Source organism: Elephas maximus, chromosome 18 (genome assembly GCF_024166365.1).
Source record: "Elephas maximus indicus isolate mEleMax1 chromosome 18, mEleMax1 primary haplotype, whole genome shotgun sequence".
NCBI lineage: Eukaryota > Metazoa > Chordata > Mammalia > Proboscidea > Elephantidae > Elephas > Elephas maximus.
This window is the reverse complement of record NC_064836.1, coordinates 71,177,702-71,203,256: the sequence shown is the minus strand read 5'-3', so window position 1 is coordinate 71,203,256 and position 25,555 is coordinate 71,177,702. Positions and strand designations below refer to the sequence as shown.

At 38.9% G+C, this 25,555-nt stretch overlaps 1 protein-coding gene across 1 annotated transcript in view; it reads left to right on the top strand.

Moving 5' to 3' along the window:
- The window catches only part of TOMM70 (translocase of outer mitochondrial membrane 70), a 64,383-nt gene that overhangs the window by 3,462 nt on the left and 35,366 nt on the right, over window positions 1-25,555 (top strand). The window contains exon 2 of the mRNA XM_049858655.1: window positions 23,914-24,087. Within this exon, the coding sequence (XP_049714612.1) occupies window positions 23,914-24,087 (174 nt within the window). The remainder of the gene's footprint in view (window positions 1-23,913; window positions 24,088-25,555) is intronic.

Sequence of the window (25,555 nt, the reverse complement as noted above, 5' to 3'; positions counted from 1 at the left end):
TTCCCCAGTTAATTGACACTGGTCCTTTGTCAAATATCAGCTGCTCATACGTGGATGGATCTATGTCTGGGTTCTCAATTCTGTTCCATTGGTCTATGTGTCTGTTGTTGTACCAATACCAGGCTGTTTTGACTACTGTGGCTGTATAATAGGTTCTGAAGTCAGGTAAGGTGAGGCCTCCCACTTTCTTCTTCTTTTTCAGTAGTGCTTTGCTTATCCGGGGCTTCTTTCCCTTCCATATGAAATTGGTGATTTGTTTCTCTATCCCCTTAAAATATGACATTGGAATTTGGATCGGAAGTGCGTTAAATGTATAGATGGCTTTTGGTAGAATAGACATTTTTACTATGTTAAGTCTTCCTATCCATGAGCAAGGTATGTTTTTCCACTTAAGTATGTCCTTTTGAATTTCTTGTAGTAGAGCTTTGTAGTTTTCTTTGTATAGGTCTTTTACATCCTTGGTAAGATTTATTCCTAAGTATCTTATCTTCTTGGGGGCTACTGTGAATGGTATTGATTTGGTTATTTCCTCTTCGGTGTTCTTTTTGTTGATGTAGAGGAATCCAAGTGATTTTTGTATGTTTATTTTATAACCTGAGACTCTGCCAAACTCTTCTATTAGTTTCAGTAGTTTTCTGGAGGATTCCTTAGGGTTTTCTGTGTATATAATCATGTCATCTGCAAATAGTGATAACTTTACTTCTTCCTTGCCAATCCGGATACCTTTTATTTCTTTGTCTAGCCTGATTGCCCTGGCTAAGACTTCCAACACGATGTTGAATAAGAGCGGTGATAAAGGGCATCCTTGTCTGGTTCCCGTTCTCAAGGGAAATGCTTTCAGGTTCTCTCCATTTAGAGTGATATTGGCTGTTGGCTTTGCATAGATGCCCTTTATTATGTTGAGGAATTTTCCTTCAATTCCTATTTTGGTAAGAGTTTTTATCATAAATGGGTGTTGGACTTTGTCAAATGCCTTTTCTGCATCAATTGATAAGATCATGTGGTTTTTGTCTTTTGTTTTATTTATGTGATGGATTACATTAATGGTTTTTCTGATATTAAACCAGCCTTGCATACCTGGTATAAATCCCACTTGATCAGGGTGAATTATTTTTTTGATGTGTTGTTGGATTCTATTGGCTAGAATTTTGTTGAGGATTTTTGCATCAATGTTCATGAGGGATATAGGTCTATAATTTTCTTTTTTTGTAATGTCTTTACCTGGTTTTGGTATCAGGGAGATGGTGGCTTCATAGAATGAGTTGGGTAGTATTCCGTCATTTTCTATGCTTTGGAATACCTTTAGTAGTAGTGGTGTTAACTCTTCTCTGAAAATTTGGTAGAACTCTGCAGTGAAGCCGTCCGGGCCAGGACTTTTTTTTGTTGGGAGTTTTTTGATTACTGTTTCAATCTCTTTTTTTGTTATGGGTCTATTTAGTTGTTCTGCTTCTGAATGTGTTAGTTTAGGTAGGTAGTGTTTTTCAAGGAATTCATCCATTTCTTCTAGGTTTTCAAATTTGTTAGAGTACAATTTTTCATAATAATCTGAAATGATTCTTTTAATTTCATTTGGTTCTGTTGTGATGTGGTCCTTCTCATTTCTTATTCGGGTTATTTGTTTCCTTTCCTGTATTTCTTTAGTCAGTCTAGCCAATGGTTTATCAATTTTGTTAATTTTTTCAAAGAACCAGCTTTTGGCTTTGTTAATTCTTTCAATTGTTTTTCTGTTCTCTAATTCATTTAGTTCAGCTCTAATTTTTATTATTTGTTTTCTTCTGGTGCCTGATGGATTCTTTTGTTGCTCACTTTCTATTTGTTCAAGTTGTAGGGACAGTTCTCTGATTTTGGCTCTTTCTTCTTTTTGTGTGTGTGCATTTATTGATATAAATTGACCTCTGAGCACTGCTTTTGCTGTGTCCCAGAGGTTTTGATAGGAAGTATTTTCATTCTCGTTGCTTTCTATGAATTTCCTTATTCCCTCCTTGATGTCTTCTATAACCCAGTCTTTTTTCAGGAGGGTATTGTTCATTTTCCAAGTATTTGATTTCTTTTCCCTTGTTCTTCTGTTATTGATCTCTAGTTTTATTGCCTTGTGGTCTGAGAAGATGCTTTGTAATATTTCGATGTTTTGGACTCTGCAAAGGTTTGTTTTATGACCTAATATGTGGTCTATTCTAGAGAATGTTCCATGTGCGCTAGAAAAAAAAGTATATTTTGCAGCAGTTGGGTGGAGAGTTCTGTATAAGTCAATGAGGTCAAGTTGGTTGATTGTTGTAATTAGATCTTCCGTGTCTCTGTTGAGCTTCTTACTGGATGTCCTGTCCTTCTCCGAAAGTGGTGTGTTGAAGTCTCCTACTATAATTGTGGAGGTGTCTATCTCGCTTTTCAGTTCTGTTAAAATTTGATTTATATATCTTGCAGCCCTGTCATTGGGTGCGTAAATATTTAATATGGTTATGTCTTCCTGATCAATTGTCCCTTTTATCATTATATAGTGTCCTTCTTTATCCTTTGTGGTGGATTTAAGTCTAAAGTCTATTTTGTCAGAAATTAATATTGCTACTCCTCTTCTTTTTTGCTTATTGTTTGCTTGATATACTTTTTTCCATCCTTTGAGTTTTAGTTTGTTTGTGTCTCTAAGTCTAAGGTGTGTCTCTTGTAGACAGCATATAGATGGATCGTGTTTCTTTATCCAGTCTGTGACTCTCTGTCTCTTTATTGGTGCATTTAGTCCATTTACATTCAGGGTAATTATAGATAAATAAGTTTTTAGTGCTGTCATTTTGATGCCTTTTTATGTGTGTTGTTGACAATTTCATTTTTCCACATACTTTTTTGTGCTGAGGCGTTTTTCTTAGTAAATTGTGAGATCCTCACTTTCATAGTGTTTGACTTTATGTTAGTTGAGTCGTTACGTTTTTCTTGGTTTTTGTCTTGAGTTATAGAGTTGTTATACCTTTTTGTGGTTACCTCATTATATACCCCTATTTTTCTAAGTAAAAACCTAACTTGTATTGTTCTATATCGCCTTGTATCACTCTCCATATGGAAGTTCATGCCTCCTGTATTTAGTCCCTCTTTTTGATTATTGTGATCTTTTACCTATTGACTTCCATGATTCCCTGTTATGTGTATTTTTTTTTTAATTAATCTTAATTTGTTTGTTTTTGTGATTTCCCTATTTGAGTTGATATCAGGACGTTCTGTTTTGTGACCTTGTGTTGTGCTGATATCTGATATTATTGGTTCTCTGACCAAACAATATCCTTTAGTATTTCTTGTAGCTTTGGTTTGGTTTTTGCAAATTCTCTAAACTTGTGTTTGTCTGTAAATATCTTAATTTCGCCTTCATATTTCAGAGAGAGTTTTGCTGGATATATGATCCTTGGTTGGCAGTTTTTCTCCTTCAGTGTTCTGTATATGTCGTCCCATTCCCTTCTTGCCTGCATGGTTTCTGCTGAGTAGTCAGAACATATTCTTATTGATTCTCCCTTGAAGGAAACCTTTCTTTTCTCCCTGGCTGCTTTTAAAATTTTCTGTTTATCTTTGGTTTTGGTGAGTTTGATGATAATATGTCTTGGTGTTTTTCTTTTTGGATCAATCTTAAATGGGGTTCGATGAGCATCTTGGATAGATATCCTTTCGTCTTTCATGATGTCAGGGAAGTTTTCTGTCAGAAGTTCTTCAACTATTTTCTCTGTGTTTTCTGTCCCCCCTCCCTGTTCTGGGACTCCAATCACCCGCAGGTTATCCTTCTTGATAGAGTCCCACATAATTCTTAGGGTTTCTTCATTTTTTTTAATTCTTTTATCTGATTTTTTTTCAGCTATGTTGGTGTTGATTCCCTGGTCCTCCAGATGTCCCAGTCTGCATTCTAATTGCTCGAGTCTGCTCCTCTGACTTCCTAGTGTGTTGTCTAATTCTGTTATTTTATTGTTAATCTTTTGGATTTCTACATGTTGTCTCTCTATGGATTCTTGCAACTTATTAATTTTTCCAGTATGTTCTTGAATAATCTTTTTGAGTTCTTCAACAGTTTTATCAGTGTGTTCCTTGGCTTTTTCTGCAGATATCCTAATTTCATTTGTGATATCATTAAGCATTCTGTAAATTAGTTTTTTATATTCTGTATCTGATAATTCCAAAATTGTATCTTCATTTGGGAAAGATTTTGATTCTTTTGTTTGGGGAGTTGGAGAAGCTGTCACGGTCTGCTTCTTTAAGTGGTTTGATATGGATTGTTGTCTCCGAGCCATCACTGGGAAACTAGTTTTTCCAGAAAATCCGCTAAAAAAAAAACTGCAGTCAGATCCCTATCAGAGTTCTCCCTCTGGCTCAGGCTATTCAGATGTTAATGAAGCCGCCTGGGGAGGGTGGGGGAGGGAACAGAGAGATAGGAGAGTAGCACCTCAGAATATAGCCAGAGTTGCTTGTCTTGCTTGGAATGACTATTATATCTGAGATTCCCGCGGGCGCGTCGCCTATGTGTGCTGTCTGTGTGGAGATTGCCCCCGGGGGGTCTGGCCCGCTGGAGTCACGGTCAGATCCTCCGCTTCCAGCCCCACGCCCAGCGTCAAGGCTCCCCTACTGGGACGGTGCACTCTCGACTCCAAAATCAGTCGCTGCCTCCCGGGGACTTCTCGTCCCTCCAGCCGCGTGGCCGTGCCGCCCCCGTGAACCAGGTGGGCCCCCTCCCGGGGTTAGTTCAGATTGGTGGAGTAGCTCCCCGTGCTTGTGCCGCGACCGAGTGTCCCGGCTGGAACGCTGTTCTCCCCGCTCCAATACCAGTCGCTGCCTCCCGGGGACTTCTCCTACCGGCTGCGTCCCACGCCGCCCGCGCGACCCGGATGGTCACCTTCCCGGGGTTAGTTCAGGGGGTGGAGTAACTCTCCGTGTTTATGGCGTACCTGCGTGCAGTCCAAATCCCTGTGGGACGGTTCCCCGGCTCGGATGCTGCTCTTTCTGCTCCAAGATCAGTCACTGCCTCCCGGGGACTTCTCCTAATGGCTGCATCCCACGCCGCCCGTGGAACCGGCTAGTCCCCCTCCCGGGGTTAGTTCAGGGGGGTGGAGCAGGTCTCTGTGCTTGTGCCGTACCTGACTGGTATGCTGGCTCCAGGCTCTGGAAACAATCGCTGCTTCCCCGTATTAGTTCGTTCTCCGTCTCTAAATCTGTGTTTGTTGTTCAGGGTTCGTAGATTGTTATGTATGTGATCGATTCACTTGTTTTTCCGTGTCTTTGTTGTAAGAGGGATCCGAGGTAGCGTCTGCCTAGTCCGCCATCTTGCTTAAATTTATTTTTATTTTACCTGGAAATATACATGACCAGGCCTGATATGCGTTATTTGGAATGTCTGATGTTAGGCCAGCTATCTACACGTGACTTTTTTGCAGGGTTTCTTGCAGTATGTGGTGAGTTGCTTTGTATGCTTTTGTTGAACTGCCTTTGAAATGATGCTATTAAACCCTTTTGGTATTTGACAGCTGTGTGGGGGAGTATCTGACAGCTGTGCCGGGGGGGGTATCTGACAGCTGTGCCGGGGGGGTATCTGACAGCTGTGCAGGGGGGCATCTGACAGCTGTGGGGGGCATCTGTCAGCTGTGCGGGGAGCATCTGACAGCTGTGCAGGGGCCATCTGACAGCTGTGCGGGGGCCATCTGACAGCTGTGTGGGGGCATCTGACAGCTGCGTGGGGGCATCTGACAGCTGCGTGGGGGCATCTGACAGCTGTGGGGGTATCTGACAGCTGTGGGGGGTATCTGACAGCTGTGGGGGGTATCTGACAGCTGTGGGGGATATCTGACAGCTGTGGGGGAGTATCTCGCAGCTGTGTGGGGGTATCCCGCAGCTGTGCGGGGTATGGCCTGGTTGCATTTAACAATCCTGGTGTTGGATGGGGGATTTTATCTGTGCCTGGGATTGTGCAGAGTACAGTGTTCCAGAGTAAATCAAAGTTCAGAGGAACCTTCGATCAAATAAGTGCCAGTTTCAGAGTCACTCGTTTATATACATACACAAGTCATTTCCACTTTACACCATTCAGGTTGAAGACATGTCATTACTAAGTTATCACATTAGCTTTAAAGGAAGTTTTGATGTGGTAGGGAACTAACATAGTTTAGCACCTACAGTGTGTCAGGCATCATGCTGGCCCGTGAGATCCTGGTAACCTTTCGTATGGAAGAGTAAAACATTGCCTTTTTTTTAAGTGCAGCAGAAAAGATGCGTTACAGTCTGGCACAAAGACCTATAGACTGTGCAGACTAGAAGATGTGTAATTTAGGTTGGACTCTCCAGCGTCCTTACTTTGGGAAAGTCAGTTTATCTTCCTGATCTTAATATCATCCCTGTAGAATAAGAGGATTAAAATACTGGATCTCTCATATTTCTTCAGCCCTAAAAGGGCTGAAACCTGGCTTTGAATTACTAGGTGATTCTTCAGTAAAGCAAGAATAAGAATGCTTTTTTTTAAATGAAAATTTACATCTTAATTGTTGGTGGCCAATAATTACTTAAAGACTGTCTCTTTTTTAATAGTCTAGAGTTATTAAAAGACTAAATATGTAAATACAACTGATCACTAATTGTAATATGGTATCTGTGGTCGGAGAAACTCCTTTGTATTGAATAACCCTTTGCTGAGTCATCTCTGACTCATAGCAACAGTATAGGACAGAGTAGAACTGCCCCGTATGGTTTTTAAGGCTGTTTAATTTTACGGAAGCAGACTGCCACATTTTTCTCACAGAGCATCTGGTGGATTCGAACAGTGACCTTTCAGTGAGTAGCCGAGTGCATAACCACTGTACCACCAGGGCTCCTATAAATTGGCAATCCCAGTGGGTTTAGTAGGTAGGGAAGCATCTGTTTCACCTGATGGCAAAATTGGCAGAGAGTCCTGATGCTATAACTGTTCTTTCTTCATTTGAACAGTAGTTATAAGTTTTAAGGCAATGAGGAATGGAGAGATGTTTTCTGTTCAGGGTTTAATATCAGAATACAATGAAAATTCGGTCGCTTTTTTCTGTTGGTTCATGTTTGCCTTAATGTCAAATAAATTAGTAGTACTGGACTTTTGTCTGGTTTGAGATTGTCATGTGCAGTGTAAATTATATCCAGATACCTTCTGGGATAGCAGAAACTCTTAAAGCAAAAGCAAGGATATTCAGTTTTGTTTTTAATTAATGGAGATTTTAGGATATTAGTAAAGAAAAGCATCTAATCACAGTTGATAGCTTCTGAGATTGAGGTGCTTAGAGTATTAAACCATATTCCATTTTGAGTCATTGTAAAGTCTACCATGATATGCCATTTTGCTTCAGTAATTTTTTTTTTAAACTTAAAGAATTATACGTTTTTAAAGTTGGAAGGATTCTTCGAAGATAATCTTATCCACAGGGCTTTTTCATCTCTGAGCCTGAGTTATCCCAAGGGACAGCTACACCCGTATACACACCAAGCCTGAACTCCAGGCTGTACAAACGTCTTAGATATTTCTGTTTTTTAGACCACCTGTGCTTTTTAAAGGAAATGCTGGTGGCACAATGGTTAAGAGCTATTGCTGTTAACCAAAAGGTCAGCAGTTTGAATCCCCCAGGTGCTCCTTGGAAACTCTATGGGGCAGTTCTACTCTGTCTTATAGGGTCAGTATGAGTTGGAATTGACTCTGGCAGTGCGTTCCAGGTGCTTTTTGAAAAATATGTGTATTTATTTGAAAGTATTATTGACTTCATAGTAATTCTTTAATTTTTTAAAATCTGATGATAAAAAAAGTAGTTTTTCTAGTGTTAAAGTTTTCTAATGTTCCACAGGGTTCATCCTACATGAAATGGTTAGAAGCCACTAATCTAAGCTAGCCCTCTACAATGGGAAGGGGAAAATACCTCAAGATTTTACAGAGGGACCAAAGACTGAGTAACTTGCTGTTCTTAGTCATTTTATTTGAAGCGCAATCATTCTTTTCTCCAAGTGATCTGTATCTAATCATTTTAAAAATCAGTCAGGGTTACCAATGACATTTCTGTATAACAGGAACACGGCAAACACCTTTCAATCTTTATCTTACTTGATTCTTGCCAATATTTCACATTGTCCTCTCTTAATACAGTGGTTTCTGGGATACCACATTCTCGTTTTTTGTTTCTTTTTTTTTTTAACTTCCTGATTACCTCTCTCTCTGATTCTTCTCAGTCTCATTTCTAGGCTTTTCCTCTGCCTCTTCCATAAATTTTGGTAACCCTCACTTCTCTGTCATAGGCACTGTTCTCTTATGCCACATATACTCCCTGGGTGCTTGCCTGCCCTCCAGCAGTAATTTCTTGTCTCCAACCCAGACCTCAGATGTGTCCCAAACTTAAGGGGAATCTTCATTACCTCATAAGTATTTCACACTCAGACTCTGTTTTTTCCTGAGAATACCCCTCGTTGGTTAATGTTGATCAACATTAACTAGTGGGAAACAACTATTTTCCCTTGCCAGAAGCTTCTTACTCTTCCCATATTTTCCACACGTAATCTATAAACACATCCAGAAAATTCTACATTGTAAATATATTTTAAATACACGACTGTTACTGCATTCCTGGGGGCAGAGAATTCTTCGCTTCCATGCAGGAGACCTGGATTCAGTTCTTCACCAGTGAGCAGCCACCACCCATCTGTCACGGGGGGCTTGTGTGTCGTTATGATGCTGATCAGGTTTCAGCAGAGCTTCCAGACCAAGGTGGGCTAGGAAGAAAGGCCTGGCAATCTACTTCCAAAAAATCAGCCAGTGAAAACCCTGTGGATCACAACCAGTCGATCAGCAGTTGATCCTGGGCATGGTTCAGTGGATCACAACCAGTCGATCAGCAGTTGATCCTGGGCATGGTTCAGTGGATCACAACCAGTCGATCAGCAGTTGATCCTGGGCATGGTTCAGTGGATCACAACCAGTTGATCAGCAGTTGATCCTGGGGATGGTTCAGGACTGGGCAGCATTTAGTTCCATTGTGCATGGGGTTGCTGTGAGCTGGGGGCTGACCCCACAGCAGCTACCAAGAACAACTCCATTCCCACTGCCACTACCCCAGTGCCGAAACCAAAACCAAAGCCGTTGCCGTCTAGTCGATCCGACTCGTAGTGACCCTATAGGACGGAGTAGAACTGCTTCATAGAGTTTCCAAGGAGCACCTGGTGAGTTCGAACCGCTGACCTTTTGGTTAGCAGCCGTAGCACATAACCGCTGCACCACCAGGGTTTCCCAGTGCAGGATACTGTTATTTCTTGACTGAATAACTGCTGCTGTCTTCTAAGTATTGCCTGCCTCCAATCCACTTTGTGCGCTGCCAGAGAAAATCTCATCGGTATCATGCTTAAAACCGTTAAGTGGTTTTCCATTTCATTGCCTCCAAGGAAAAGTTCAAACTTCTTATCAAGATTTAAGACCCTTCATGATCTTGATCCTGCCTACCTCTTCATCTCTTGCCACTTGCTCTTGATTCTGGCCTTTGGATGTTCTGTGAACACTGCCGTTCCTCCTACCGTCTCATCTTTGCTGAAACTCCTCTTCACGTAAGCACACCACTCTGTGATTCCATAACACCTTGGATTTTCCTTTCCATAACATGTATCACATGGTACTGGAGTTGCTTACTTAGATGTCTTTCCTACTATATGTGTTATCTGGGAAGGCTCTATCTTACAGTTGTATTCTCAGAACTTAATACAGTGCCTGGCACATAGCAGGTGTTGAATGAATGCATGAATGAAGCATTGTTCTTTGAGTAATAATTAATGGCTCCTTTGACATCTGTAAGTTTATATACGTATATTAAAAAAAAAAAACCCAAACCTGTTGCCATCAAGTCGATACCAACTCATAATGACTCTATAGGACAGAGTAGGACTGTCCCACAGGGTTTCCCAGGAGCAGCTGGTGGATTCAAACTGCCAACTTTTGGTTAGCAGCCTGAGCTCTTAACCACTGCACCACCAGGGCTCCACATGTGTATATATTTAATTTCACAAATTGCATATTTTTCAAATTTTCCAGCTCCTCATTATTATTCTGCCAATCAATCCTGGAAATTTAAAAGTATTAAACAGCATTTAGGCGTTCTTACAAATCACTTGACTTTGTTTAACCTACAACCATGATCCCACAGAAGCAGCATTCTTAAAAACTGGTTCTTCTTAGGTAAAGGATGTTCTCTATTCTGGCTTAGGAAGTGGAGTTCGTTGTAGATTTTTAAAATTTCAGGACAAAGATGGAAAGGGCCTTTCTTATTGGGTATTTTCTTATTAGGTTTGATTCTTATAAAAGTAACAATTCATCAATAAGTTATTGAAAGATTGTTTTTCATACAGTAAATGTTCCAGAGTTGATTGCTACTTTACTGCTACTTCTGTAAAGCCAGATTCATATTTAATAAATATGCTCTTGGAATTTGGTAAATTAAGGGAATAAAACCATTTAAGAGAAAAATTGCAGAACCACCTCTTATATTTTAACTGTATGTAAATGTGTAATTATGGTGACAAGTTAATACCCATTTTATTTTCTCACACTTAGATTAATGTCTCCAAATTCTAGCTTATTTTCTTTTACAGCGATTGTATGTGATAATCAGTATAACATTTTATAATCACTTGCTAAGAATTTATAGTGGTTCCTTATTACCAAATGTGTAACACTGCAAGCTTTTTGTAATGGAATCTTGTTACCATTGCATGGCTTGTTTTTAGAGGCTGGTCCCTTTCTTGACTGCTGAATTTTTATGTGTGTCCTAATATTTTTAGAGTTATTTTTCCTCCCTGGAGCACCTTCCTTACTGTCCTTTTTCAGTCATTTTCTTTTCAGTGCAAATTCTTGTAACCCGTGTCTTAAGCAAACCCTGATTGTTTTCTTTTGTTTGACTAAGTTTATCTGGATTACTGGTATATCTTAATATCTGTAGCTTTGATTTTTAATGTTCAGAATAGATTTGCCTCTTCAAGAGATGGAGTCAGGTTCTTTGGTTTTGCCTCGTGTTTGACAAATTTTAGTACACTTCGTGTTTGTTGAAGAGGGATGTGAAGCATCTAATGTGTTTCTCATTTTCTTTTTAGATTTATTACCTGAGTTATTTGCTTTTAATCCTTGTATTTTAGCCATATAGCTTTGGATATGTGTGTGTGTATGTAGTTGCTACTCCTCAGACTTATAATTTTCTGATTGCTGACTGTACAGTTTACTAATCATCTAATATGTATTTTCTTCATATGGATTAGAGTTTCAGTGTTTTGATCAGTGGTAATTCTTTTGAGAGGCTGCCAGTGTACTTGTTTGTTTCCTGCATTGGCCTCTAGTATGTTCCTTCAGGGTAAATACTGTCACATTGGTTGTTGTACGTGGAGCCACATCAAATGTGCTTTTAACTAAAATGAATTAAATTATACATGCTTGAAGCCCTGTGGTGCAGTGGTTAAGAGCTCAGGCTGCTAACGAAAAGATTGGCAGTTTGAATCTACCAGCCGCTCCTTGGAAACCCTATAGGGCAGTTCTGCTCTGTCCTATAGAGTCGCTCTGAGTTAGAATTGACTCGATGGCAGTGGGTTTGGTTTTGGCAAAAAGAAAGACAAATATCTAATTATGCTGATGATTCTGTCTTTTCACTTAAGGGTTTTATAACCTGGAGTCAGTAATTTCCAAAATACAATGCGAACCCTGACTCTTTTTCCTTTGTTTCAGTCCTAGAGTGTGAATCTGTGTGAGTCTAGTGATAAAGATTCACATTGTTCATAAAACATGGTTCTTAAATATAAGCCAACTATGTCATCCATGCAGGATAGAAGTAAAGCCTTAGGCAGTTTATAATCAGAATACTTGGGTTTGAATCCTGCCTTGGGGAAGTTTCTCAATCTCTCTGGGCTTCAGTTACTTTATGGAGATAATAGCACCTACCTCATATTGTCAGTATGGTGTTTTTCTAAACAATTTTCAGAAGTAATTTGGACTGGTAATGATTTCTGCCTTATGCATTAATTTCAGGACCCGTAAGATTTGACTTCAAATATTTGTTGATTTCATTTAGCGGAATCACACTTAACAGAGCCATGGAGTTGACTTTGCTAGACAATCATTCTTTATGAAGAGATGGAACCTATTCAAATCTTGAATGGAAAAAGCTGAGTTTTGTAGAAGGTTATTTTAAATAACTCTTTGTGTGGTATCATAGACATCTTTTTCATAATTCATCTATATCCTCACCAGTGTTAACAAAGTTTAAATTTATGCCCATGTATTACCTTGCTCATGGAAATTGAATGCATTGTACCTAATCTTTTTAAACTGTTTTCTTTCTTTTTTTGAGATCAAACTTTATTAGTGGTTACCAGGAGTGGGTGGAAGGGAGGGGGAAAGGAAGAAACAGTGCTTAGGGGACACTGAGCTTCTGTTAAGGGTGATGGAAAAATTGAGGAACAGTTAACGGTGATGGTTGAATAAAATGATGAACATAATTACTGAACTGTACATGTGATGATTATAGAAATGGTCAAAGTGCTTTTAGGAAGATAATATTTTTTAAACTTGCTAAAGTTGTATCTGGGAGGTGGAATTGGAGTATCGGGAGTATAGTCTTATATCTAAGCTATCATAATGAAAAGTTACTGGAGCTGTGGGACGTCTTAGTCAAAGCTCTACATCCTAGTTTGATGAGTACTGTCTGGGGTCTTAAAAGCTTACAAGTGGCCGTCAAAGATACAGCTATTGGTCTGTATTCGTCAGGAGCAAAAGAGAAAGATGGAAACCAAAGGTTCAAAGAAGAAGCTAGTCTGTAGGACAAATAGTCTCCATGAACCACGGCCTCATCTACCTGAGACCAGAATAATTAAATGGTGCCCGGCTACCACTTCCAACCGTTCTAATCTGAGCCACAATAGATGGATTCTGATAGAATGGGAGAAAAATATGAAACAGAACCTCACATTCCTTAAAAAAAAAAAAAACCAGATCTACTGGACTGGTCGAGGCTGTAAGACTCCCTAAGACTACTGCCCTTGATATAGACTCTTGAAACCTTGGAGCAGTACTAACCTCTGAGGTCTTCTTAAAGCTAAATAACAAATTGGCTCAAAAATAATGAATATCACCCATAAGTTCTGTGCTGTTTTACAGATCACCTATATGAGACTGAACGGTCAACAGCTACCTTAAAACAAAGTTGAGAATGTAAGGGGCAGACTAATGGGAACAGAAGAACCTGAATGGAAATAGTGAGAATGGCTAGGCGTTGTGAAGAATGTAACCAATGTCACTGAACAACTTGGGTAGAAATTGCTGGATGGGAACCTAAACTGCTGTGTGAACTGTAAACAAAAACAATAAAATTTAGAAAATTTTTATTGGAGGATTTTGAGCAGGGGAATGACATTGTACACAGCCTTTTAAAAAGATCTGCCATATCAATTAATACCAATTAGAAACTAATTTATTGGTAAGAGATGCAGGGGAAAATCCATTTTCACTATTAGAATTTTAGTGTGAAGTGTTAAAAAATGTTTGGAATGTTGGAAAGACTACCAAAACCAAAAGTGATCTGTAGTCTTCTAAATCTTCTTAGTAGCTTTTGGAGGTGCAGAACGATCACATGAAAAGATACCAGTATTTCAGGTTGTTTGTGTTACGTTTTAGATCTATACGTCTTCGTTTCTCATTTATAAAAATACGTTTTCAAAATTGTCACTGAGTTTATTTTCCACCCTCACCCTTTAATTCTGAAAATTTGTAGAATAGCTTGACAAGGTAAACTGAGGGGGGAAGGCGACTTGAAGGTAGTATGAAGGATTTCTGTAGGATGCAATGAAAATCTCTTCTGTTATAAAGAATTGGTAGTTGTGTGTTATCTAATTCAGACCTTTGCCTCCAGTACGTTTACTTCTGCAGGTTTGGGCCCCAGTACTTGTAAAAACAGTGTCTAGTTCCTGAACAGCAGAAGACTGATGTTGATTGATAAACTGGCATTGTACTAACCAGCTTTTTGTCCTAAGTTCCATCTATGGGCTGAATTAATTACGTTTTTGTGTTGTTGTTTCTGTCGCTGTTGTGTTGCTGTTCTTTCTCTGCATTTTTATTAATGAAGGGGAACAGCTGGACAGAAAGTAATGGGGAGAAGTGTGAGCAGAAAGTGATAGGTAATCTTAGTTCCCTGTCCCAGGTTGTGCTACCTGCCAAATGTAGTTTGCTTACTTTCTGTAGTGGCAGTGAGGAGGAAGAAAACTTGCAATTTGGTGCTTTGTCTACGTAATTTGACCTTTTTCTGACTCAGGATCCTTTAGAGCACCATTTTTCTACAGTATAAGGGAAGGAAATTAAGCAAGCTCTGCATTTGGCTTTAAGGTTAATGAATTTGTGATAAAGGCACATTTCTTGAAAGGAAGCTGTTATCATAAAACCTACCAAATGGAGAGGAATAGCTAATTGAGTGATCCAGTTGGTCGACTTTAGGTTGATTTAGACTTTGCTGAATACAGATAGGGAATATCTGTCTTTCTAAGGAGAGCCTTGGTGTACCTGTCTTTCTGGATTTCTTTTTTTTTTTTTTTTTTTAACTTGGCAATCGATATAAGTTGACTGCCTCTCCTTGTGTTCTGTACTGCCTGTTTGTGCTAATTAAGCAAGGTTATTTATTCTGCCCAGAGAATGCTGTTTTTATTTAATTTGTTAATCTTTAGTAAATATACTAAATCTTCAGTATATTTATAGGCAGACACTTCTCACAGACATTTTATATGCTACCTTATTGTCTACATAAAAAAATAGTTTCTAATGTTTTATAAATCTTTCAGGTGGTTCTTAATGGTTTAATAACATTATAAATTTATTGGAAAAAACTGAAACCATATTTTCATTTTCTTTAATGTCACAGTTGAGTTGTTTTTAAACTTTGTTTTATACATAAAGGTTTGTCTTGGTTATCTAGTGCTGCTATAACAGAACTACCACAAGTGGATGGCTTTGAAAAGGAAAATATATTCTTTAACAGTCTAGGAGGCTAAAAGCCTGAATTCAGGGTGCCAGCTCTGGGGGAAGTCTCCTACCACCAAGGATGAAGAACCAGGAGAAGAGTGCGTCTTTTGGACCTGGGGTCCCTGCACTGAGAAGCTCCTAGACCAGGGGAAGATTGATGCCAAGGACCTTCCCCGAGAGCCTTCCCCTGTAGCTGGCACCCTGAATTTGAACTTTTAGTCCCCTAGGCTGTGAGAGAATAAATTTCTCTTTGTTAAAGCCATCTACTTGTGGTACTTCTGTTATAGCAGCACTAGATGCCTAAGACAGGTATGATTTGTATGTCATCTTGGCAGATTGTACTTTTTATCAAAGAATAAGCTATCCTTCTTTGCTCCATCTAATGCTTTTGAACAAAATTTTGTTTGATACTGCCTTTGTTGTTGTTGTATTTGCCTTCTGTAACTTTTTAAAAATTTTTTATTGTGCTTTAAATGAAAGTTTACAAATCAAGTCAGTCTCTCACACAAAAACTTATGTACACCTTGCTACATACTCCCAATTGCTCTCCCCCTAATGAGACAGCCCGCTCCCTCCCTCCATTCTCTCTTTTCGTGTCCATTTTTCCAGCTTCTAACCCCCTCTATCCTCTTATCTCCCCTCTAGACAGGAGCCACCCACATAGTCTCATGTGTCTACTTGATCCAAGAAGCTCACTCTTCACCAGTATCATTTTCTATCCCATAGTCCAGTCCAATCCCTATCTGAAGAGTTGGCTTTGGGAATGGTTCCTGTCTTGGGCTAACAGAAGGTCTGCAGACCATGACCTCTGGGGTCCTTCTAGTCTCAGTCAGACCATTAAGTCTGGTCTTTTTACGAGAATTTGAAGTCTGCATCCCACTGCTCTCCTCCTCCCGCAGGGGTTCTCTGTTGTGTTCCCTGTCAGGGCAGTCATTGATAGTAGCCGGGCACCATCTAGTTCTTCTGGTTTCAGGCTGATGCAGTCTCTGGTTTTTGTGGTCCCTTCTGTCTCTTGGGCTCATAATTACCTTGTCTTTGGTGTTCTTCATTCGCCTTTGCTCCAGGTGGGTTGAGACCAATTGATGGATCTTAGATGGCTGCTTGGAAATGCTGGTGGCATAGTGGTTAAGTGCTACAGCTGCTAACCAAAGGGTCGGCAGTTCAGATCCGCCAGGCGCTCCTTGGAAACTCTATGGGGCAGTTCTACTCTGTCCTATAGGGTTGCTGTGAGTCAGAATCGACTCGATGGCACAGGGTTTGGTTTTTTTGGTTTTAGATGGCTGCTTGCTAGCGTTTAAGACCCCAGACGCCACTCTCCAAAATGGGATGCAGAATGTTTTCTTAATAGATTTTGTTACGCCAGTTGACTTAGATGTCCCCTGAAACTATGGTCCCCAAACCCCTGCCCCTGCTACACCAGCCTTCGAAGCCTTCAGTTTATTATTTTGTTCAGCTTTAAATGCTGGTTTGGGTAGGTATAAATTTTTAAGATGATTTTTCTTCAGAACTTTCAAGTTGTTACTCTGTTTGGTTCCTTTTTTCCTTTGTAATTAATCTGTTTTTTTACTTCAAAACCTCCAGGATTTTTTTGTGAAATTTTATCATAATGTACATAAAAAAGTGTGTTACTTTTCTTCAACTTCAGGAATAGTTCCTTATGGCATCTTTTCTATGCTTTTCCTTCTAGAACTCCAGTTAGATAGTGTTGGAACTTCTGAATTTGTGCTCCATACCATTTAACTTTTTCCTCAAACTTCCCACCTCTCTTTCCTCCATTTTCATTGCATTCTGGGAGAATTCCTTGGCTCCACTTTATACTTGTTAATTTGCTCCTCACCTGAGCCCATTCTAATATACATCCATTGGTTAATTTTAATAATCTTTTTTTCAAGATCTCTAATTGATGCTCTTTAAGCATAGCCTATTCTCTTTTTCATGACTGTGATAACCTCTTATCCCTCTGATATTAAATCTTGGTTGCTTTGTTTACCCTGCTTTCTTAGATATTAATTTTCTGTTTATTTTGGGTGCCTCTCTTACGGTATTGATTTTCATTTAGTGTTAACAGTTCTTAATGTTTGCACTCTTGGAAGATAGAGGCAAGGTATGTCTGTCACTGTTCTCTTGGGTGTAGAGGAACCTCACTTCTGGATGACACTGCCTGTTTGAAATCACAGGAGTTTGAGAGCAGACATGCCTGCAGACTCTGGCTTCTCTCTCTCTAGTGGAATGGGAAGACCATTGTTTCAAATGCAGTTTTCTAGTAGTTACGTGTTGCTCCCCAGAGCCCACAGCTGTATAAGGGCTTCCAGTTGTCTTATAGGGGTTTTCTTCCAAGGTTTTTGTCAATTTAGTCCTGACTGACTTTATCCTTAAAATATGTTTCAAAGTTGCAATTTAGTTTATATTTCAGAATTTTGGAGGAAGATTAAAGCTGTTGACAAGTGGAAGATTTTACATTCCTCCAGGACTTATTCTTTTCTCGATTCCTTTCATCCTCCCACATCCCAGTTTTAAAATGTACATGTCCCTTGTTGACACTGGCCATCCCAGGCTAACTGTAATGTTCTGAACTTGATCATAGAGAGTGTCCTACAAATCTCTCTTTTGTACACTATACATTTAAAAATTAACTGTAGCTGTAGTCAGATTAGAAGAGGAAGTAAGCAAAAAGTAAATGGAGAAAAAAAAGCAGGAAAGAAAAATGAAGCAGGAGTAGGGAAGAAAAGAGCAGATGCAAGAAAGGGTTGGTATCTTTCTCTTTGTGCCTAAGAGATACCCTGTGCCCTGAGCCACTTGGGCTTAGCACACAGCCCCTTTGAATTATTTGTAGGGGCAGCTACTTCTTTTGCCTTGTTAATACTTACCTGCTGGAGATACGTAAATTCTTCCTTATTCATATGTTTGTTAAAGTTGGATGATGTTGACAAGCAATAATCAAGTTTGGGCAGACATGCCACAGAACTTTTGGACCTAGTGGCTAGAGCCTGAGTAACTGGATTTTTCTGCAAAAATGCTTCCCAAATGTTGATTGAAGCATTCATTACTGTCTTCAATGGGATTCACATCTAGTGTGTAAGCTGGGTCTTCCAGGAACCAGACCCTGAGAGGGAGGTAGGAGTATAAGAGGCTAAGAGGCTTGTTTGGAAAGTAACAGCCGTGGCCCTAAGAGGGATGGCTACAGGATTGGGGAGGAAGGCCTTTACTCTGGTGCCCTCCCCAGTAGGCTCTCCCCAACGAGGCAGCTCTAGAGCAAAGATTACCCGTTAGAGGAGCCTTGGGGGCTGCCTGGGAGAAATACGGCCTCAGCCTGAAAGCTGAGGTAGAACCTAAGGGTGCCAATAGCTGATGGTTGTCAGTTATTGCGCTCCATACAGCTGAATGGAGGATTTTTTCTTGAAGGGGAATTGAGGGATTAAGTCACTAAATTCGGTGTTTTGGGTCCGGTTCTTGAGACTTGACATAGTCTTTTTCACCTGTTCCTTTGGGAATTTGTCACTAAGAATTTAAAATAGAACTTTATTGTACCGTTTGTACATTTTGCCAAGTCTTAGAATTTATCCATATGTTACATTATAATAAATTTTATCTGCATATCTTGGCTTCTTGGCAGTGAAATTTTTCGCTTCGATAAAACTTTATCTGAATGCAGCATTTATTGAACATACTCTCTTGGCCAATAATGTTGGATAATATACCATATTGCACTCCTCGATTATAAGAAACAGTAGTTTATGTACCTGTAAGAAAGAAAAATGCCATTGGTTACAATTTTAAGACCAATTATAAGGCCCATCACAATTTTAAAGATATTAAAATGTGAAAAACGTGTCTTATTAAAAGGGAGTAGTTCTTGTCCTCAAGGGATTGGCTGACTGATTGATGGGAGGTTGCCATCCTCACATCTTCAGTTTTTACTACTAGTTCTTTTAAGTAGTGTTTAAAGTATTAACTTTTTTTTTTTCCCCCTCTCATGGTCATTACTTGACCTAATTCTAGATGCTTGTGTATATAAGAGAATAATTTCGTGTTCTTAATGAATATCAACATTAAGGCATAACTAATTGAAACTTATCTGTAAAACAGTAATTTATAGGCTGATTTGTGAAATGTGCTGAAAGCTGTGAAGTGTATGGTTCCTTAAACTTTTTTTCCCCAATGCACATGGCTTGCATGTTTTTAAAAATGTTTTGTTTTTGGTGAAAATATATACAGCAAAACCTGTTTTGATTCAATAGCTTCTAGATGTAATGATCTGTGAAAGTGATATTGGTTTACATTCTTCACATTGTATTAACATTCTCATTATTTTTGTTCTAGTTTCACTCCCATTGACTTTAACTCCCTGTCCCCTAACCTTCTCGTCCATGCTTTTAGAATAGCTATTTTTCACTTGGTCTTATATAGATAATTGTTTAAAAGAGTGCACTGAACTACTTCATTTAAAAGCGACATTACGGGATAGTTTCAGTTCAGGGATTAAAGAGCAACTCAGGGCAATAGTCTCAGGGACTCTTCCACCTTCAAGAATCTGAAGCTCTGTTCCACATTTTTCTCCCTTTCTATTTGTTGTTGTTTGGTGCAATTGGGTTGGTTCCAATTCACAGTGACCCTGTGTACAATAGAATTAAACATCGCCTGGTTCTTTGCCATCCCCACAATTGTTGCTATGCTTGAGCCCATTGTTGCAGCCGCTGTCAGTCCGTCTTGTTGAGAGTTTTCCTCTTTTGCTGACCTACTTTACCAAGCGTGATGTCTTTCTCTAAGGACTAGTCCTTCCTGATAGCATGTCCAGAGTACATGAGACAAAGTCTTGCCATCCTTGATTTAAGGAGCATTCTGTCTGTACTTCTTCTAAGACAGATTTGTTGTTCTTGCAGTCTATGATATATTCAATATTTTTCACCAACACCATAATTGACAGGCATCAATTCTTCAGTCTTCCTTATTCATTTTCAGCTTTCACATGCACATGAGGCAATTGAAGATACCATGGCTTAGGTCAGGTGTACCTAAGTCCTCAAAGTGACATCTTTGCTTTTAGATTCTTTAAAGAGGTCTTTTGCAGCAGATTTGCCCAGTGAATGTGCCTTTTGATTTCTTGACTCTTTTCCATGGGCATTGATCGTGGATCCAAGTAAAATGAAATCCCTGACAACTTCGATATTTTTACCATTTATGATGATGTTGTTTATTGGTCTAGTTGTGAAGATTTTTGTTTTCTTTATTTTGAGGGGTAATCCATACTGAATGGTATAGTCTTTGACCTTCATCAGTAAGTGCTTCAAAGATCCATGTATTGTGTCCCTGATCACAATGTTTGCTGTGGTAGCCGGGCACCATCTAGTTCTTCCAGTCTCAGGGTAGAGGAGGCAGTGGCTCATGGAGACAGTTAGTCCGGTCGTCTGGTTCCTTCTCTGATTATTATATTTTCTTCTTTCTCTTTTGTTCCAGATGAATAGAGACCAATAGTTGTATCTTAGATGACCAACTACAGGTGTTTAAAGATCCCAGATGCTATTCACCATACTGGGAGGTAGAACATACACTGTGAAAGAACTATATTATATGGCTTGCATATTGAGTCAGTTCACCAATTTAACCTCTTAATTGGAATCCTTAAGTATCTTATTGGAATAATTTTCACATCAATAGTTGGCAGCAAACATGGGATCACGTGGTAAGTTATTTTATATAGGAAAAGGAGAAAAAGAAATGATGCTGCTTTCCTTCAAATATTTTCACAACTTTTAAAGCCAAGTAATGAGCATCACCAGCACTCTTGCTGGTCGCCATTTTTCAGCAAAATTCATGCTTAAGAATGCCTAATGAGTGCTGAGCAACATTTTTATAAGTCTAACCACATAGTTATGTAAATCCTGAACTCTGAGGACAAAGAAAGAACCCTAAAAGCACCTGGAGAGTAATCATGCTCAGTTCACCTACAAAGGGATAAAAAATCAGCCTTCTAATCTGCAACATGGCTTTCTCCATTTTGTGATTCAGACTTTAAGAATTTTTAAAAATTTTATCTTGGCAGTTATTTTTAATCTTTAAGAACTTTTCCTTGTTTGCTTCTCTTCTGTCATTCCCTGTTCTTTTATTATGGATATAATATCCTTTTGTCTCTCTTGTAGGATACTAGTAATATTTTATTTTTGTATTTTTTACTGTGTTTTAAGTGAAGGCTTATAGCTCAATTTCTCATACAAAAGTTTATACACATATTGTTTTGTGACATTAGTTGCAGTCCCTACAGTGTGACAGCATATTCCCCCTTCCTAGCCCAGGTTCCCTGTGTCTATTCAACCAGTTCCTGTCCCTTCCTGCCTTTTCATCCTGCCTCAGGGCAGGAGCCACCCATTTGGTCCCATGTATCTGACTGAACTAAGAAGCGTCCTCCTCACATGTACTGTTTTTTGTTTTATAGGCCTGTTTAATCTTTGTCTGAGGAGTTGCCTTCAGAATGGTTTTAGTTCTAGGATAATAGTGTTCGGGGGCCATAGTTTCAGGGGTTCCTCCAGTCTCTGTCAGACCATTAAGTCTGGTCTTTTTAGTAGTAATTTTTAAAATAATCCCGTCTTTTTCTTTTATTGCTGGTATTGCTGATGAATATATTTCTGAATATTCCAGATTCCATGTAGTCCCTGACTTACAGCAGGGTTCTGTTGTGACCACTCCATTGTAGGTTGGTTCTGGCATAAGTCGAATGCCTCTTTTTTTTTTTTTTTAAGTTTTCATTATTACTGCCTTCTTTTATCAGTATCTTTATAAATCCAACCTTTATTTGTCTTTAGGGGCTGGAAACATTACATGTAAACTTACAGATATGATGACATCAGCAAATTACACACTGAAGCATTATATGTAGTGTATATTACTAACGATAAGATTGTTTTTAAAAAAAGATAGTCGTTAAGTGCGGTTGGTCGTAACTAGAAGATGTTGTCATTTGAGGACTACCTGTAGATGTATATTCATCTTGATCCTTGAAGACAGAATGGTTTGTGAAAGGTGATACCTAATTGATGCCTTAGAATGAGAAGAAGGTGCCAAACAAGAGAAGTTAACTAAGCTCCAACAGGAGTAAGAGATCAAGAATATTTTCTAATGGTCTTTTACCCTGGCAGAGATGAGCTGCTCTGTTCTGAACAGCTTGAGGTGGCACACTTACATAACGATCTTTTTGTAATAGGTACTATTCTGGGGCATTGTTATAAAAGACCTCAAACATAATGAAAGGTATTTCACAGTAATTTCCTTTTTTCATGGACTACTGATTTAATGTTCAGGAAAGCATATCCATTTCTATTTTCCCCAAGTTTTCATTAGTTTTGAGAGTTTAGTTTTATACTGGCTTCTATAACTATAAAACTTCTGGTTTTGTGTTCTATGGAAATCCTAGAAGTTTTCTAGAAGTTATTTAAAGAGTCATAAAACAAGATAATTTTATATATAAAATGGATATTGCCTATTCTTGGTTGACTTAGTATGAAAATATTAGTTCTCCTTATAATGAGTACATACATTTAGTTCATTTCCTGTTAGACTCCCAAACAGATTTTATTTTGCATTTTGGTTGAATAAACTGAACTTGAAGTTTATGTGGAAGCACAGAAAACAACATCGGGGAGCTTGCTTTTTCAGATCCTAAGGCATATTATGTCACTACTAATCAGATTTATAGCTTCTTGTTGTAGGAACAGATAAATAAGACAATGGATCTTTCAGGAATATATACCAGCATATATGTTGTGTGCTGTCAAATCAATTCCAACTCATAGTGACCCTGTATGACAGAGTAGAACTGCTCCACAGGGCTTCCAAGGCTGTAATCTTTACAGGAGCAGATCACCAGGTCTTTTCTCCCATACAGCTACTGGTGGGTTCAAACCACTTACCTTTCAGTTAGCATCTAGGCATTTAACCACTGTGCCACCAGGGATCCTTACCAGCATATCCAGGGCTTGTAATACATGACAAAAAGTAGGCAAAGAATAGATTTTTAAAGGAATTGCAACTGACTGTAAGGAAAAAAATATACTTCTGCCTTATCTCATATACTGAATTAGTTTTTTTTTTTTTTTAATTACAACATTTCAGAAAATCTAGGCAGTCACGTGTATAATTTAGGGATAAGGATAACTTAAGACTAGTTTCTAAAAAATTAAAACTTACATGGCGAAAAATATCATAAATGAAGTTAATGGGCAACGGTAGATTTGGGATAAAAATTGTAGTGAAGATGGCAAGGTGTTTCTGTATCTATTCCAGGGTTTCTCAACCTTGGCTTTTGATATTTTGGATCTAGTAATTCTTTATCATGCTGGGCCACCCTACGCTTTGTAGGATGTTTAGCAGCATCCCTGGCCTCTACCCAGTAGATGACAGTAGCACCTCCCTTCCAGTGTGACCATCAAAAATGTCTCCAGACGTTGTTGAATGTGCCCTGGGGGGTAAAATCACCCCTTGTTGAGAATCACTGCTTTATACCCATTGTTGTTAGGTGCCCTCCAGTTGATTTTAACTCAGCAGCCCCTTGTTAACGGGGTTTTCTAGGTGGTAATCTTTTATGGGAGCAGATCACCAGGTCTTTATACTGTGGGGCCACTGGGTGGGTTGGAAATGCCAATCTTTAACAGCTAAGCACAACTCCTAATGTTGGCAGGAATGGGGAAAATGGTACTTTTAAGCATTCCAGCCTTTTGGAAAAGTCTGAGTATTGTTAGAAATACATGAACCTTTTGACTCAGCAATCCTGCTTTTGAGAATCTATCTTATGAAGATACTTACATGAAACAGCTTGTACTGTAAACAGCCATTGTACAGAACCTCCCTTTTCTTTCTAGCAGCTGACCATTTAATTGCTGATTTGAGCCTGTTCCTGAGTATCGGTAACTAATAACTGTTTCATCTCTTTTTAGAACTCCCTTGATAGAGCACAAGCAGCCAAGAACAAAGGCAACAAGTATTTTAAAGCGGGAAAATATGAACAAGCTATTCAGTGCTATACTGAGGCGATCAGTTTGTGTCCTACAGAGAAGAATGTCGACCTTTCCACGTTTTATCAGAACAGAGCTGCGGCCTTTGAACAGCTGGTATGCAGCCTAGATTGTTTTATTCTGTTCCTTTTGTTTCTGTTTTTTGAAGTTGTTTGGAAATTACAGGATTTTTGTTTTTGTTTCCTTACATAACTTTTTTAAGAACAAATTTTCATTTTGCTGGTTACAAATTTAATTCAAAGTTATATAGTTTTCAGATTCTACAGAATTAAAAATACACAGAAAATGAAAATTTCTGGTGACTACATCCTCTCAACAGTTTGAGGCTGTTTCTTACTTTTTGTTTCCCTATATGATAGTTGCATATGCCGGGAAAAAAAAAAACAGCAACGATGAAATCTTACTATACATATTATTTGTGGTGTATTTTCCATTTGCTAGTATGTCTTATAAAATTTCCCTATCAGCACATGGAGATCTGTTTAATTCTTTTTATAAGCTGTATGTAGTAACCATTTTATGGTTGTGTAGTAGAAAACACCACCCTATTGATAGACATTTGAATTGCTTCCAGTTTTCTCTGTTGCATTCAGTGTTGCAGTAAATATTTTTGTAGGGTTTTTTTTTTGGAGTAGGGGTAAGGGAGGGAGCATACTTTTGGGATTATAACTATAGGGTAAAATTCTAGAAATAGAAATATAAAGAGAGCACACCAACACCTACGTCCAACAGTAATATATGAGCACGCCTCTGTTCCTATATTCTTACTGACTTTGTGATCAGTCTTAATAATTTTTGCCACTCTCGTAGGAGAAAAATACTATCTCATCATTTTAATTTTTACTTTTTGCAGTGTTGAAGTTGAGCATTCTTTTCTATGTTTATTGGGCTTTTGTATTTGCTGCATTTACTTGTTCAATCAAATTTTATTGACAGTCTCTGTTGCCTGTCTCATATACAGGAGGTTACCATGATAGGAGCTGAGTGTATAAAACTGGTCACTATGAGCATAAAACTCAAGGTTAGCTAAGCAATGAACTATTAAATGACAAATTTTGATAAATGCTTTGAAGAAACACAGGTTCTGCAGTGCTGGGGGGTGGGACTGATACACCAGGGAGAGCAGAGAAGAGAGTGTTACAAATAGAGGGGACAGCGTGTGTAATTCCACCAAGACATTACAGAGTTTGGTATATTTAAAGAAGTGTAAAAGTTCCTGGAGTGTAGACAGGTGAAATTGGAGGTAGCTGGGGGCCAGATCTGGCAAGGCCTTGTAAGCAGTGCTAAGGAGTTTGGACTTGATTCTGAATATGATGGGAAATACTTAAAGATTTTAAGTGGGGCAGGAGCATCATCTAAGGTTGCTCTCACTGCTCTGTTAAGAACATATTGGAAGGGTGCACGAGGGCAAACAGGGGGACCCAAGTAATGATGTTGCAGTAGCCTGGTGAGGCGTGCAGGAAAGCTGAAGACCAATAACTTCGGATGTGAAGAGTGAAAGAGAAGAAGTAATTTTAATAACAGTGGGAGTCAAGGTGACAAGCGGTAAAGGAGATAGCTAAGT